Source organism: Penicillium cinerascens (genome assembly GCF_028974065.1).
Source record: "Penicillium cinerascens strain IBT 15544 chromosome Unknown contig_6_segment0_segment0, whole genome shotgun sequence".
NCBI lineage: Eukaryota > Fungi > Ascomycota > Eurotiomycetes > Eurotiales > Aspergillaceae > Penicillium > Penicillium cinerascens.
Genome location: NW_026695295.1, coordinates 2,233,865 through 2,249,026, shown reverse-complemented (window position 1 = coordinate 2,249,026; position 15,162 = coordinate 2,233,865). Strand labels below are relative to the sequence as shown.

At 44.1% G+C, this 15,162-nt stretch overlaps 5 protein-coding genes across 5 annotated transcripts; all 5 read right to left on the bottom strand.

Annotated features, from left to right (window-relative positions):
• Positions 1 to 3,315: 3,315 nt before the first annotated feature.
• Positions 3,316 to 4,920, bottom strand: N7498_006824 (uncharacterized protein; the record flags this gene model as incomplete). The annotated part of the gene is made up of 4 exons (XM_058453886.1): positions 3,316 to 3,729; positions 3,812 to 3,980; positions 4,238 to 4,327; positions 4,577 to 4,920. The coding sequence occupies 4 exons, from the start codon at positions 4,918 to 4,920 to the stop codon at positions 3,316 to 3,318; spliced, it is 1,017 nt and encodes a 338-aa protein (XP_058308077.1).
• A 628-nt stretch (positions 4,921 to 5,548) lies between these two features.
• On the bottom strand, positions 5,549 to 6,901 carry N7498_006823 (uncharacterized protein; the record flags this gene model as incomplete). Its single annotated transcript, XM_058453885.1, has 3 exons — positions 5,549 to 5,899; positions 5,952 to 6,072; positions 6,159 to 6,901. 3 exons carry the CDS (start codon positions 6,899 to 6,901, stop codon positions 5,549 to 5,551), a joined length of 1,215 nt encoding a protein of 404 aa, XP_058308076.1.
• A 3,952-nt stretch (positions 6,902 to 10,853) lies between these two features.
• On the bottom strand, positions 10,854 to 12,392 carry N7498_006822 (uncharacterized protein; the record flags this gene model as incomplete). The annotated part of the gene is given in 7 exon segments (XM_058453884.1): positions 10,854 to 11,300; positions 11,379 to 11,544; positions 11,648 to 11,706; positions 11,846 to 11,909; positions 11,920 to 12,170; positions 12,190 to 12,231; positions 12,378 to 12,392. 7 exon segments carry the CDS (start codon positions 12,390 to 12,392, stop codon positions 10,854 to 10,856), a joined length of 1,044 nt encoding a protein of 347 aa, XP_058308075.1.
• A 219-nt stretch (positions 12,393 to 12,611) lies between these two features.
• Positions 12,612 to 13,152, bottom strand: N7498_006821 (uncharacterized protein; the record flags this gene model as incomplete). Its single annotated transcript, XM_058453883.1, has 3 exons — positions 12,612 to 12,700; positions 12,769 to 13,033; positions 13,129 to 13,152. The coding sequence occupies 3 exons, from the start codon at positions 13,150 to 13,152 to the stop codon at positions 12,612 to 12,614; spliced, it is 378 nt and encodes a 125-aa protein (XP_058308074.1).
• A 226-nt stretch (positions 13,153 to 13,378) lies between these two features.
• Positions 13,379 to 13,705, bottom strand: N7498_006820 (nucleoside phosphorylase domain-containing protein; the record flags this gene model as incomplete). The annotated part of the gene is given in 2 exon segments (XM_058453882.1): positions 13,379 to 13,516; positions 13,529 to 13,705. Coding segments are annotated over 2 exon segments (315 nt in total), but the record flags the coding sequence as incomplete, so codon positions are not given.
• Between the last annotated feature and the right edge of the window lie 1,457 nt (positions 13,706 to 15,162).

Genomic DNA, 15,162 nt, shown 5'->3' with positions numbered 1-15,162 from the left:
CCTAAACCCTAAACTCTAAACCCTAAACTCTTTTAATCCTATTTCTTATTTTATTTCTACTCTTTATTCTACTTCCTATCCTATCTTTCTCTCTATCCTATTCCTTTTCTACTTTTACTCCTAAACCCTTTACTCCCTATCCTACTCTTTATCCTACTTCTACCCTCTACTTTACTTCTTATTCTATTAAAACTCCTTATCTTCTTTCTTATCTTACTCTCTACTTTTACTCTCTACTTTTACCCTCTATCCTACCCTCTATCCTACTTCTTAACTTAATCCCATTCCTATTTTCTACCCTAACCACCCTTCCCTTATATATCTACCCCCTATAACCCTGATTCTCCTAATCTTTATGACTCTTACTACCTATATTAACTGATAACCCTCACTACGTATATCCTCCTCTAACCCTCACTGTCTTCGCCTATCTCTACTAAAACCCTAAACTATACTACTCTTTCTTGGTATATTGACCTTAATCTCTACCGATATTTTGACGGCCGTTAACATTAATCTCTTCTACCTAACCCTACCCACCCGCCTTTATTAACACCTGTATATATTAATATCCATCACCTTTTTTATACCCTTACGATACGTACCTACTAATAACCCCGACCACCTACGCCAACGAATAACCCTGACCACCTACGCCAACGAATAACCCTGACCACCTATGCCAACGAATAACCCTGACCACCTATGCTAACGAATAACCCTAACCACCTACGCCAACGAATAACCCTGACTACCTACGCTAATATGGATCTCGCATACTATACGCTATTCTATCACCCCCTATTGTTATATTAATCACCCTCACTCGTTCTATTCGTCGAAACCTATACCCTTTTCACTATAATCACCACCTATAATATATATATATACATATATATATATATTAAAATGTTATGTCTCCGATGAAATATATCTTTCCTATCTTATCCGTGTTATATATTTATTTATGCCAGTCCCCTATATATTTACTTTGGTTTTCTAACCCCATCACTATGTATGCCAATCACCTATATATCCACCTTGACCCACCGCGGTTTTCTGATGGCCGTTAATATTTATCTCTACGACCTCGATATACGCACCTATGTTTTCTGACCCCCGTCACTATTTATACCTACTAACCTATATATCTATATAAATCGATTACTGGCGCCTAACCCCTATTACGATTGATGCCTACTATCACCGTGACGCCGAAAACCTCCACTCCGCACCCAATGCCACTAATCAACCTAAACACCGCCTAATATCCCTAATTATGATACTACCCCGCTAATTACTAGTACCACGACCCTTATGGACTAAATATCTAGAAATACTCTCTCTCGGCGACTTTTCACTCTAGCCACCCTCTCGCCTAAACGTTATATTATCGAAAACCGTAATATCGATAACCCTAACCACGATTTGGACTTACAACCTATGTATTGTCGACTTTCGACTACGATATATATATCTTGATGTCCTAATACGATGATATTGGTATGGGGTCTATTTATTAATATCTCGATGTCTGGGGAACCCATTACCCGTGCAACTAAAACGCCCTATTTTTCTTTACCTATACTACTGGTCTCTATCTATATATCCACCTATACCTATTGTTGTTTTCTGGCACCCATCACTATTTATGTCTACGACCTTGATATAACTATGTATTGGTACCTTCTTTGTTATATTCCTTGATATAACCACGTACTGGACCTTCTTTGTTATGTCCCTCTATAACTACCTACCGGGACCTTCTTTGTTATATCCCTATATGATTACTCACTGGGACCTTCTTTGTTATATTCCTCGATGTAAACCCAAAACCTTCTTTATTATATCCCTCGATAACTACCTACCGGACCTTCTTTGTTATACCCCTCTATTAAACCCTGAAACTCTACTTAAACTATAACACCGATAACCCTAACTATATGATCTTCTCTAACCTATTGGTCTTATCTAGAAATGTTCGTATTCAAATATAATATCTCAAATACTAACATAATATCAAAACACTAATCTACTATATCTTGGCAATACTCCTAAAACCTATGCTCTTGATATATCCGACGCAACTAAACATACTTATGCGCTAACCGGGAATGCCTAGTGTCCACCGACTGCCCCAAATACTCTCGAACCGCGTCTAAATCCGTCACTCGGACACTGCGCGCTCTTCATCCGCTGACACCACTATTTGTACCCTCCCGGCCGCCCATCCGGCCATTGCCAATGGATCAACATCGCCATCATTAGATACAAAAACTACCGGTACTCATACGTCCGGCCGGCCTCCCAACCGGGATAAATCGACTGCGGTATCCCACACGAATAACAATAATAAAACCCACCTGACGTATACTGGATCGAATCCCGAATCGCCCCGCACCTATCGTCGGCACTCAACACTCTCCTCCGCGGGACAATCCCACAAATCATGCTAGACATCCTCTCGCTGCGCCTGCACGCATAACTAACATCGGTGGTTCCACTGCCGGGCCTCCTACGCCAAAAACTCCTCGTCCGACAACTGCTGCGCGGTTTAACGTCCGCACTCGCTCCGAAATCGCGGTCTGTACGATCTCCTGCTGGCGGTATCGGTGCTGCGCCTCGATAGGGACCCCGTGCGCGGACGGGCTGCGTGGGATGCCTCGCACGGGCATTCTGTATCTCGATATCGCTGTCTATATCACTGCTTTCGATCACGGACTCCGCGGCCTCCTAATCGGGGTCACATTGATCACACCATTGCTCGACGAAACTTCCAATGGCTAGTCCTGGTCACCGCACTGCGCACGAGTATATCCATCCATGGGCCTATCCAAATACCCATCCAACAACACTCGGCGACACCGGTGCTCACCGGCGATGTATTGCCGCACTAACTCTAACCCGGCTTGCTCACGGTCCGTGTCCTAGTCAAACTATACTAGCACCTCGTCAAACCCCTTCGGGCTGGATGATGATGGCCTCACTGGGTAAACGGTCTCGCCCGGCACGGCCACTTTCCTGCGTATAATCTAACAATGACTGGGGGAACCCAATATGAATAATGCATCGAATATCGGGAATGTCCACCCCCATACCTAACGCACTGGTGGCCGCAATCACCCTATTCGTGGCACGCCGGAACTGTTCCAATATTCCCAACTTACGATCCTAGTCGCTGTAAAATGCGGAACATCCCAATATCTCGGCCGCCTGGGTCACGATGGGCTTAGTGCTACCATACACAATCACTCGACCGGGCCGGGCACGCTGCACCCGTTCGTGGATGAAATGACGGACCCCCAGATCCTCTAACTATTGCGTCTGGGAACGATATCTCGATGTAATCATGGGCCGGTACACCCGGTATGCCACGTTATGGCGATTGGTACGCTCGCGGTGCATACTGATGTCCTCCCGCGCAACTTGTATTCGCTCAAACAACCGGGCCTCTTTGTATGGGGGTAATGTCGCGGTCAAAAACACCATCGGCACGCCGCACTGATGTAATCGGCCTAATTGCTGTAACTGCGGGCGAAACGTCTCGGACTTATTCAACATCATATAGCATTCGTCAATAACAATCCGGTCTAACCGCATCAACTCGCGCTGGCGGTTCAAAAACGACTGGAACCCGTCCGTGAATACGGACTTAGGCGTCACAAACACAATAGCGGCATAATCGGGATAGCGATGGCTATCCCACTCCATATATAGGATGCCGGCGGCCTAGCATCGCCGTTGCAAATCCCCGCGTAATGCCGTTAATAGCACCACCACCACCGTCAATCCGCCCCGCTGGGCCACCCACGCGGGCAACATAAACAATATACTTTTCCCACCACCCGTGGGCATTACTACCACTACCCGGGAATGGCCTGCTTAGATCGACTGGATGGCGGCCCCCTGCACCCCGCGGAACTGCATCGGGGGCTGTCCGGTCATCCGTTGTAACGCCTCGATCATATTCGTCGTCTCGACTAAATGCTGCCGCTCATCCCATATCATAACCCCCTTATCCTTCCACCGGGGCTGTGGCCGCTTACCTAATACGCTACTGGGGATGTCCTTGATGTCAAACCCTAAAAAATCATGCCAATGGACGCTGCTCGTCCGAAACCCGGCCTGCCGCCTGGCCGTGGTCCCCTGCTACTAGCTCATCATCCGTCCGTATACTATCTCGGCAATATGCGTGGTGTGCGCGGCCTATAAATCGGCCATATAGCGGATCCATTACTCATCGTCCATGGAATCCTCGTTCTCCTTATTATCGGTAATCACCTCGGTCCCGTCTTCGCGGACGTTGTGCGGAAACGGCTTGGCATTGCTAAAATACCGTCGGCTGATGGTAATGGCAATATCCCGGTATACGGCCAACGTTAATCCATGGTGTAACCGCATCTTGCTTTCCCGAACTAATGCATCCTTTAAACGCACCGACGTCCACTCCCGTCCAGTCCCAGCATCGACGCCCCATATCTTACTAGCCTACGTATCGGGAATGGCGGGTGACTGGCATATCTGCTAATAATACGCCTGTAATTGCTCGACAAATGGCAATACCAACCATAAATACCACACGATCAACTCGCCCACTTCGCGGGGTATATACCGATGGATCACCTTGGCGTCCCCACTGGCGTAAAACCCTTTGTGGTACCGCGTGACTAACGCCACTAATCCATCTTCGATGAATACGTTTCGCTGTCCCCCGGCGGCCGTATTACGATGACGAATACTCAATAACTCAGGCCCTCGTGCGGGCTGGCCGTTGGTGATGTGCGAAATAACGGCTAACTTCTCCTTGAAATCGGCCACGAACCCGAAAAACCGTTTGATGCCATCGATACTGAACCGCCCTTCATCCGCGTGGATAAACAACTGCTGTAATAGACGCTCCGTACGCACTCGATCGGACATCCACTAGGGCCCTATGGACCGGCCACGACGTACGTGGATCCTGCAAAAAACTCCACCCCGCCTAGGGCTGGTTAAAATCATCCGCCATCCGATCCCACGGGATAGCCGGAATCTGATCGGGCCGGCACATCAACATATGGTCGGTAAATAACTGCCGCGTGCTGGCCGTCAACCCATAGACAAACCCACGAAATGCCCCCATAGTGAACCGCATCGTCTTGTACGATAACTGATTATGGCCTTCCCAACCAATGTGCCCGTCGGACGGGGTGTTATAATGGACCTTTAACCTATATCGGCGTAAATCCAACATCCATTCCATCGGAGTGGCCGTGCCGTGTACCATGAATGCATTGGTCATGATACGGATCTATTCGCGGAACGTCTTCGGTCCCTGCCGCCCCTGCTGGGTGAATGCCACGGCGGGCGAACGGGATAGCGCGGGGATACTGGATCTCGTGGGTAACACTGTCAAACACGGGGGAACTGGATAATATCGGGGTGGATGGGATTGGGGTGGTGGGGTGGAGGGCGGACTACTGCTATACCCTTCGTCGCCAAATATATATTCGGGATCCTCCATTAGGCTGGGCCTAGACCACTCCCCATCGCACTGGTTCTACATCCCCTAGAATAACTCGCGGGCGTCCGGGTCTAACAAATATACCTTGTGCACGATCACAAACCGCGAAACCTTGATCATACTAGATAATATCAGCGGATAACTGTGGGGATCCTTCCATGGCCGGCCGCCCTCGTGATCGCTCACGCCTAATACAGCTAATGCATATACGAATGCGCACTCGTACTCACTCGACTGGATCCGCTGGTTCAACAACTCAATCACAAAATCCATACATCGCGCCTCCACGGGCTCTAACCGGTGGGGTTGGTCGTCCCCACCGTCGATGGGGTTCTGCACGGGCCGGCCCGCGTGCAGACACTGGGCGGCCCGCCACAATGCGTCCCATGCGATACGCTGCTAGCGATTAAACCGGTATACGGGACTCTCCCACTCGTGGGGGACCTACATCCGCGCAAAAAACATCAACACCCGCTGGTACGGCTCGACGTGGCGCTCTAACTCGGCGTGCTCGTGCATATACGCCTGTAATGGCTTCGATGGGATGCTCTATATGTCGGTGCGCGCCGCTTCGATCCGTAACAAATGCCCGGTCTACTTAGTGATGCTCTAGCTTTTACTCGCCACCCCCAACATAGCATCCTATATCACCCACACGGTGGCTTCGGGGCCCTCGGCGTCGTCCGCGGGGGATTCCACGCATATACGTAATACCTTGGGCGTCTGGCCGTATAAATAACGGGCCCATCCGGTGCGGTCTAACCATAGGTTGGCCTCGTCGATTTCCCCGGCCTGGATCACGGCGGGCTGCTGCCGCTGCTGGGCGAATATCGCTTCTATCTTATCGATGGCTTGGGCCACCCGACTGGCCTGGGGCGGTGGTGCGGCGGGCTCACACGCGGGACTGGGGTGTCGAACATGGATGTAATGCGACCCAAATTTGCTACGGAAAAACCGCTGGCACACCACTCGTTGCATTGCTTGGTCTCGCTTCTCCTGTCCCGCGGCCGTCTCGGATGGCCGCGGTTTCCGACTCTGTTGGTACGGGGAAAACTGATGGGTAACCCGCCAATGCTTCCGAATACTCTCGGGGGATCGACATACATACACGCAAAATGAACACTTAATCCCATCGGTATGGACGGTTAAACCCGCGATGGGCTGCTCTACTTGCGTGGGGAATATACCGGGCTCGTTGTGTACTTCGTCCCACTCATCGATAATGATTTCTTTCACTCGCTGCGCAACACTCTCGGGGATATAATGATCACCGCGCCGCTTACTTAAATGGCCGATGATATCTCGGGGAACCACGGCGTGCCCGCATTTCTTACAAATGGCAACGTGGTACGTTGGATTGTATATGAAATAATCGTGGGCATTAATATGGTTGTCCATCGTGTGACTGGAATATATATTGTTGGTGCGTTGAACCCACGGCGAATGGACTTAAATGATACCCTCTTGAATCGACGTGGATGATGTTTAAAATGAAACTGGATCTTGGGAAATCCCCCCTAACTACCACCGCTTGATTTGTAATACGAAACCCCTATTCATTCTACTGTGATGAATCGCATGGTCTGGTGGCTGGTGGTGTATGGCTATGTGATGGGGTGTGATGGAAATCCTAAATGTCGCCCGGTCGCACCCCATCAAAATAATTAACCATATTTTGGATCCTTGTAACCACCCTTTAATTTTGGGTGATGGGCTTAAAAATCTCATAAAATACGCGGGGGATCTGGGTTTAAATTTAACGGACCTTCGATAGGGATCCGACCAAAAAAAGCCTACTGGGATCTGGATAGGCGTTTCTACTGGGATGAACAAACCGGCTCCCATAGTTAACGAAACCCTACTCTACTGGGATGAACTGCATCCCACTTACCCCCATGGGATAGACCCCTTTACGCTATACCTCTAGTAGAATTAATATATATATCCTACTAGTATTAAGAATATATCACTTTATCAATTCCTCTTATATATTAGTACGATATATCATTCGGATCTATATTTATAACCACTAAGCTTAATAGATTTCATCGCTTAATAACTTCGTGGATACTAGCCTAATTAAGATACTACTAATATTAATCTAACCGCCGAGACTCCCTCTATTAAACGAGCCTACCTAGGATTAGTCATCTAGTAAAAAGTTTCAAACTCCCTTTCCCTACTAATTATCCTAGTATAAGGCTTGCTTACGTAATATAAATCCTCTAGCCTAGTAGCGAGAGGGCTATAGTATCTAGAACTTCTTCCCTTATTCTAATAGCTTACCTCGTTCGCGAGATATTAAAGGATTACTATTAGCCCTGATACTAGCCTTAAGGACTTTATAGGGTCTAGAAGTTAGCCTAATAGCTAAGCCTAGTACTTACATAAGGGATGTCTAGCTTAAATAGGGATAGGCTACCCGCGCGAAAAGGTCTTGGTATCCCCCATCAAAAATAATTCACGAAAACCAGACCCCCTTAGCCCTCACTATTCTAGGTCGAAATCTAAAAATGTAAATAAGCCAAAAGATTGGAAAGGCTTTAATATTAAAAGATTTAAAAGACCCGATCGAAAAATACTAAGATTTGACCTACTTAGGGGGGGGTACCGTGTTGACTCGGTACCCCCCCCCCTTGCCAAGACTTTTTAACTATGGGTACCCCCCCCCTACCGGGCGATTCTATGTTTAGGCTTTACCTATATCTAGTAAGCCACTTAGGGCCCCAATCTTTACTCTAGAAGAACTAGAGCTTATGTTGTGGTGCGAGCATTATACTAATAGCAAAGAGATCACTAGGAATGTCATCCGTCTTACTATAGTACTACCTAAGCTTTTCCTCCGCCGCATAGAGAGCGGTAAGTATAAGCTTCTTCTAGGCTATCTTCTTTCTTGTAAGCTACTTAATCGACTTCTCAAGATAGTCGAAGAGCTTATTATAGATAGCAAAGACAAGATAGACAGTGACATCTTTAGTTTTCGATAGCGCAGTGGTGAACTAGAAGAATAGCTATATAATCTAGAGTAAATAGTTAATCTAACGCTATTACTCTTGGTTAAGTATAAGATACGGATAGCCGTACTTCGAGCAAAACTCATCTAAGACAGATTATAGTCGTTTAGCACGACGAAGTATTAGAAACGTCGAATTCCACCGCGTATAAACGTCTTATATCGGAATAAGAGCTATAGAACCTATCTAGAGGCTACAGAAAGCTTCACGGCGCTATAAGCTTACGTTAATAAAGATAGCTAAGCTTCGAAGCTATAAAAATAGATTAGAAGTAGGTTTTTAATAGGTTTAATAGTGACGAGCCTTATTTAAAGTATTAATAATCTCCCATTTTTATTATCTAGAACGAATTAATTAGTCTTAGGATTTAGTCCATTACATTTAAGTAGTGTCGTTCTTTAGATTTGCCTTTATCTAACCTAGGAGTTACTTTAAGCTTAGTTAGATAACATAGGCAATATATAGAACGCGAATAATTACGGTATCATCGCTAAGATTAAGGGACTAGACAGTCTCTTAGATACTTACTACTAAAGTGTTATTATTCGATATATTATCGGTAGTGATTGTAAGTACTCGATTAGTTAAATTGTACTTCTGTAGAAGCTAGAACAGAATAGCGCTAAGGTTAATACCTAAGTGTATTCTATAAAGAGGCTTAAATCCTAGAAGTAGCTCCTAATAATTCTAGTCTTCATTAAGGAAGTAGCCCATAACTGCCATAAATACCTACTAGAAAGGAGATGTCTAATAGTCAAGGGCAATAGAAATCTTTCTATCTTTAGGAAGTTTCTACAGTATATTCTAATGGCGTTCGAGCATCGTACTTCGTAGCTAGCGCTATACTACCTTTGCAGATAGAATATCAAGCTATCTTAGGGTATTTTAGGCTATAGATATTATATTACGGAACCCTAGATGCTCTAGAAGCTAGAAGGGTAGCCTCGATTCAGTAATAAATCGAAGAAGACTTAATTCCTATTTTTCCTGGCTAAATAGAGTATCGACTAGAGGGCTCCGCGCCTATAGAAGTAGTCGAAATCAGTGTATATCCTATAGACTATCGGGCTAGCTTACCGCTTATATAAATTACCTAATATTTTGGCTTTTTAGCTTCCTACTATAGCTAGTAGTATATTTCTTCATCGTAGAAGTTCTATTTCTAAGCCTTAGATAATCAAGGATAGCCTTGCAATGCTTATATATAACCTTTGGCGCGCTATTACTAGCCCTAGCCACCTAATTAAAATAGTGCTAAACGTCGGAAGAGTGTCGCGAGTCCTAGTGTATACGCTTCTTCCTTCCGAAGTCCGTTTATAGCCACTATTATATATAGTTATTATTTATTATTTTAGAGTAGACTACGTATATAGTGATACAATTAGGTCGAACGCTCTCGAGGGAACTAGGCACCAAGGGCGAAGGTAATCCTAGTGAGATAAAATTAGTATCGCCTATAGAGCTCGCGATACAAGCGAAGTTTTGTTAGCTAATCAACAGATCAGGGGTTAGATTACCCAATAGGAGGAGTTGAAGGTCATCTAAAAGATCTATATTATACGAAGATAATACATAGGTATTAGTGAATTAAGACATCTAGTGATATAATAATTAACGAGCACTTAGCTAAGGATAGTCAAAAGTCTTACAAAAGAATTTCAACGCGTAAGCGTAGATTCTAGGGCCTCGTAGTACCCTGTTCTTCTAAAGTGAAAAATATAATATATCAATAAAGGCCTATATAGGTAGATAAAAGCTATACTTATTAGCTTATAGCCTATATATATAATAGGTAACCCGCGGGTAACCCGCTTATAACCCATAAACCTATAGGTAACCCATTTTCCTTAAACAATTTCCTTCTAAGTCTTTAATCAAGGTAAAATCAATCCACTTTTTCGCATTTAATAGCTTAAATAAGATAAAAGAGCATTCGATTAGTTAACGCATAGCTTAATGAATATATACTGATTATTATAAGATCAAAAATTCCTTATAAGCCATAGGATTGTAAGGACAATATAGAATTATATTATCCTTGCAAAAATATACATACTACATTCTATAGTTTATATATATTTCCGCACTTCTGATGACAGTTTTGATGAATATTAGTTTTTACAACCCCAATAATATTATATAGTCCTCAAAGCGAAATATATAAGATTACTGCTATTCATTAATTAGAAAATAGACTAATTTCTTAATCTTTTATAAGGGAAAGAGGGTTTTGTTAATTAGAACCACAGAGGTGACCGGAACAGATATAAATAACGGTATTTTATTGAGGTTAATCAGCAGTTTTGTGCGTCTTGGCGTAGACTAAATTAGGATATTTATGCCAAAACGGGTTCTTGGCGGGTAACCCGCGGGTACCCGCCAAGAACCCACGGGTCTACGGGTATAGGTTTTGGGTATTGGGTATGAACCCGACCCGCGGGTACGGGTCCTGAAGTTGGACCCAAACCCGACCCGAAGCGAGGTCTAGTATTTTCTCGACCGAGGACCCTCTCTTTGCTAGCGAGTGCTTGCTGGTATATCTCCTTAGCCTCCTTAAGTTTCCCCTGATCTCTATAGAGATTCCCGAGGTTGCCGACTGCTTTAAAAGTAGATAGGTGATCCGGACCGAGAGCCTCCTTATAGCTAGCTATTGCTCGCTGGTAAATATCTTCCACCTCCTCAAGCTTCCCTCGCTCTCTATAGAGGTTCCCTAGATCGCTAACTATATCAAGCGTGGAAGGATGATTTTGACCTAAGACTCTCTCCTTGCCAGCCAGTGATTTCTAGTACATCTCAACCGAATCGTCAAGCTTTCCCTAGGCATAGAAGAGATTTCCTAATTAATGCAACGCTTCCCATACTCTAATATTTTCCTCTAACCAGTCCTTATGGCCCACATATTTCGCGTGCGGTAGAAGCCGCTGCTGAAGCTCGAGATATTTTCTATTATCTACCCTAGGAACAGTGTACCTAATAGATATAAGCGCTAGTGCGTTAAGATAGAGAGGATCTATATTCTTCTCTCTGCTAGCAAGATAAATATATTAGTCTTGTATCATTAGGTGTATTATATAGCTTCCGCTTTATTCCTTAGTCTTAAGAAAAGAAAGCCTAACTAGGGTCTTCATACTAGCTTTGAACGCTAGTGCACTTAATATTGTCCTTTTCAGCCAGATTAGGGCACTTAAGCTATAGTGGCTGCTTTATATCGATTCATACTAGATATCCCGATTATTAAAATAAGCAAGAAATAATAGCAGTGCTACTACGTTTGGGTCGCGTTTCTGAATCTCGCGATATAAGATCATCCATGTTTGCAGCATATTACCTTGCTAGTACTGGCGTTCAGGATTTGATTGTAGCTATAGGTCGGACCAAGATAATTAGTAATACTATAAGTACTTATGAACACTAGTTCCAGTTTCACGTATAAACGCTCTAGCAATAGCTATTGCTAGTGGAAGTCTATCTAGACGGTTCGCAAGAGCAATAGTATCTATATTTATTAGTATTATAAACAAGATCTGAGTATTATGCCTCTCAATACCTAGATAGCTCTTAATCTCCTTAGCTATATTCTTCCGTGATATATAGCTACTATATAAGAGTAGCGGAATCGTATCCTCGGGGTTAAGTTTATAGAGAGGAAATAACTATCCTAGCTCTATTAACCCTTGTAGCTAAGTAGTCATAATAATAGAGCCGTAGTTGGCTCTAGGGAAGAAATCAGCAATATTATATGCATCGCCAATAGGGCCTTTAAATGGGAAGTATTAGTTAATGTTGTCGAAAATGATTAGCTAGCGTAAGTTTCCCTCTACTACTAGCCACTTTAATACTTATCTAGCTTGTTGCTTCACCTCCTCGTTATTCATTGCCTCGTTAGTAGATGACTATTCTAGTAATCGGGGCAAGATAGAGCTCAAAGATTATAATAGCGTGCCTCGGTCCTTACCACTTAGCCAGAAAATGGTAGTGAAATTATGTTTGTGATCTTGTGCGAAACGAATCGCTAATTATGTTTTTCCTATCCCCCTAAGCCCATAAATAATTGCAACCTTTCGTGACTGGGAATCCCTAGGCTATAAATACTACTAGAGTTGTTCTAGCTCGCCTTGCCGTCCCACGAAGTTTTCAATTACTGGGATAGCCGTTAGGTCTAAAAGGACATCAAAGCGGTGAACTATATATATAAATAATATTTAGCAATCGATCCGAATTACTTAAGGGATACTATTGATATGCTCTCACCAGAGTCTACGAGTGTGTCTCTTGTAGTTAGTGTGTAGTTAATCTGATCAACTATAATCACTAAGAGAAGCTCTTTCGTATAGGCTGCCACCACCGCGGCGGTATACCCTTGCCATTCTTTATTCTTATATAAGTCGGCGTAGTCGTAGATGCCACGAATAACTAAACACGGAAAGTTATTTATAAGTCCTGCCGCTTCTATCTCTACACAATATATATCCAAGTCCCGAGCTAGCTGATCTCGCCGCCTGCTATCCTTTATCACCTAATTTGCCGATCCGATAAGTCCGTAGTAAATTATTGGTTCTTGGTGCTCTCGTTGGGTTCGTGAGACCAATCTAGATCGATCGCAATCAATACACGTATTAGATATAGTATAGTCATATTCTGCTTAGAATAAATAGTCCTCTTGCGTTGGTCGCGTGAATTTAGTAGCTTTGTGGGGCGATAATTTAGCTTGCAGATTAGAGATAAATCTAATAGCCTAGCTATCTTCCGTGAGGTGATGCGCCTAGAGAGTCGCGAGAGCGGTCAATAGAACCTTAGGTGGTCGATTAAGCATTCTAGTTCGCTTAAATTGCCCGCCGCTTAGTGCTTTACCTAAATCGTACTAGATCACGCCCCTAGAAGTCTCCGTCGGCTGGCTCACTACAATATCCCCGAGTCGAATATCTACATAGCTGCTAGGTACTCCGCCGCCAATACTGACTATTAAGCCGAAGCGGATAGCGTGGAAACTAGAGAGTAACTATATCCTAACCGTTGCGGCTGATGTAGTTCCGTATACGCTAGTTGGTAAGGTAGTAATGACGACATTATGTTCTCCGATGTTTCCAAAAATATATATATTTTGGTCTATTAGTAGGCGAGGTAAAGGCGGGTGTATTTTGTTAAGCATTAGCTTTGTAGCCGCCGTCTCCACTAGCAAGGCGTATATCTATCCGACCGTATAATCGTTGTGGGATTAAGTCCTAGCATCTATTATATATTGACTCCCCTACGATCGGATTGTACCTAATAATGTCTGACCTGTTAGTTTGCGTGGAACATAGGAGAAGAATACTATTATAAAGCAGATGTCGTGGGAATGAGGTCGGGAATTTATCAGGAGCAGGCGGGGTTGACGAGGCTATATACCTAGCTAGTTAAGTGGTGCACGTGCCCTTGGAATTATTATGGAAGAACCAAGAGTCGCGGTGGTTTCCGTCGGTCCACCTATAGTATACTGTTCTGCTGGCATTAAACTTTAGAAATAGGTTAACTTAAGCCGGCTCGGTCCACCTATACAGCCGCTTATATAGAATCAGCTCGATCGTAGATACTGTAGCTCTTAAATGAGATAAACTGCCTTGATAGTATATGACTTCGCTTGAGAATGTCACCTACTAGGCACTAATCACACTATAGAGAATCCCCTGGAATCGCATAGAATTCATCGGCGTAGGTAACATCGGACTTATCGTCGGCCCGTAATATCAGGGGCTAATCCCCTACGGAACCTAGAATAGGTCCACGTTGCACGACCATTCAGACAACTACTCCACTTCGTTTAGAGCACTATGGCACCAAATTTCAAACCCCCGTAGCTCGAGTTCATTCATCACATAATCGAGAGTAACTCACTAACAATATCTAAGATGGCTTATATGGCTAGCTACAGCAAGCAATCTATAGTACGAATTCGCTCTAACCTCGAAGTATTCGGGAACGTTAGGGCGCCACGAAATAGTGCTAGACGCCCGCGAAGCATTACACCACCTATGCTCGAAGCTCTTCGTGAACATTTAACAGAGAAGCCGACCTTATACTAAGACGAGATGGCCCTTTTTCTATAGGACGAATTTGGAAAGCATATAATAATTCAAAGTATTAGTAGGGCGCTTACTTCGGTCGGATAGTCGAAGAAAGCAGCACGCCAGATTGCCAAGGAACGCAATACTAATCTATGGGACTTCTACCTTTATAAGATATCTTCTTTCAAGTCATACCAATTAATCTTCGTGGATAAGTCAGGTTATAATAAAAGGGCCGGTTTTCGACGGACTAGTTAGTCACCTCTAGATATAACACTAGTGCAAGTCTCCAAATTCCATAGGGACAGACGCTATTAGATACTTCCTGCGTATGCTTAAGATAGACTAGTCCTATATCGAGTATTTTAAGGCGCGACTAATGCTAATGTTTTCGAAGACTTCATCGAGTAAGTCCTTCAGCATTGTAATAGATGGCTAAAGCCAAAGTCTATTCTCGTTATAGATAATGCTTCTTTTTATCGTATAGAGAACATCCAGCGAATATGCTTAGATACTGGTATTAAGCTAATATATCTCCCTCCTTATTCGCCGGATTTAAACCCTATTAAAGAGTTCTTCTCTAAGCTAAAACGATTTATCA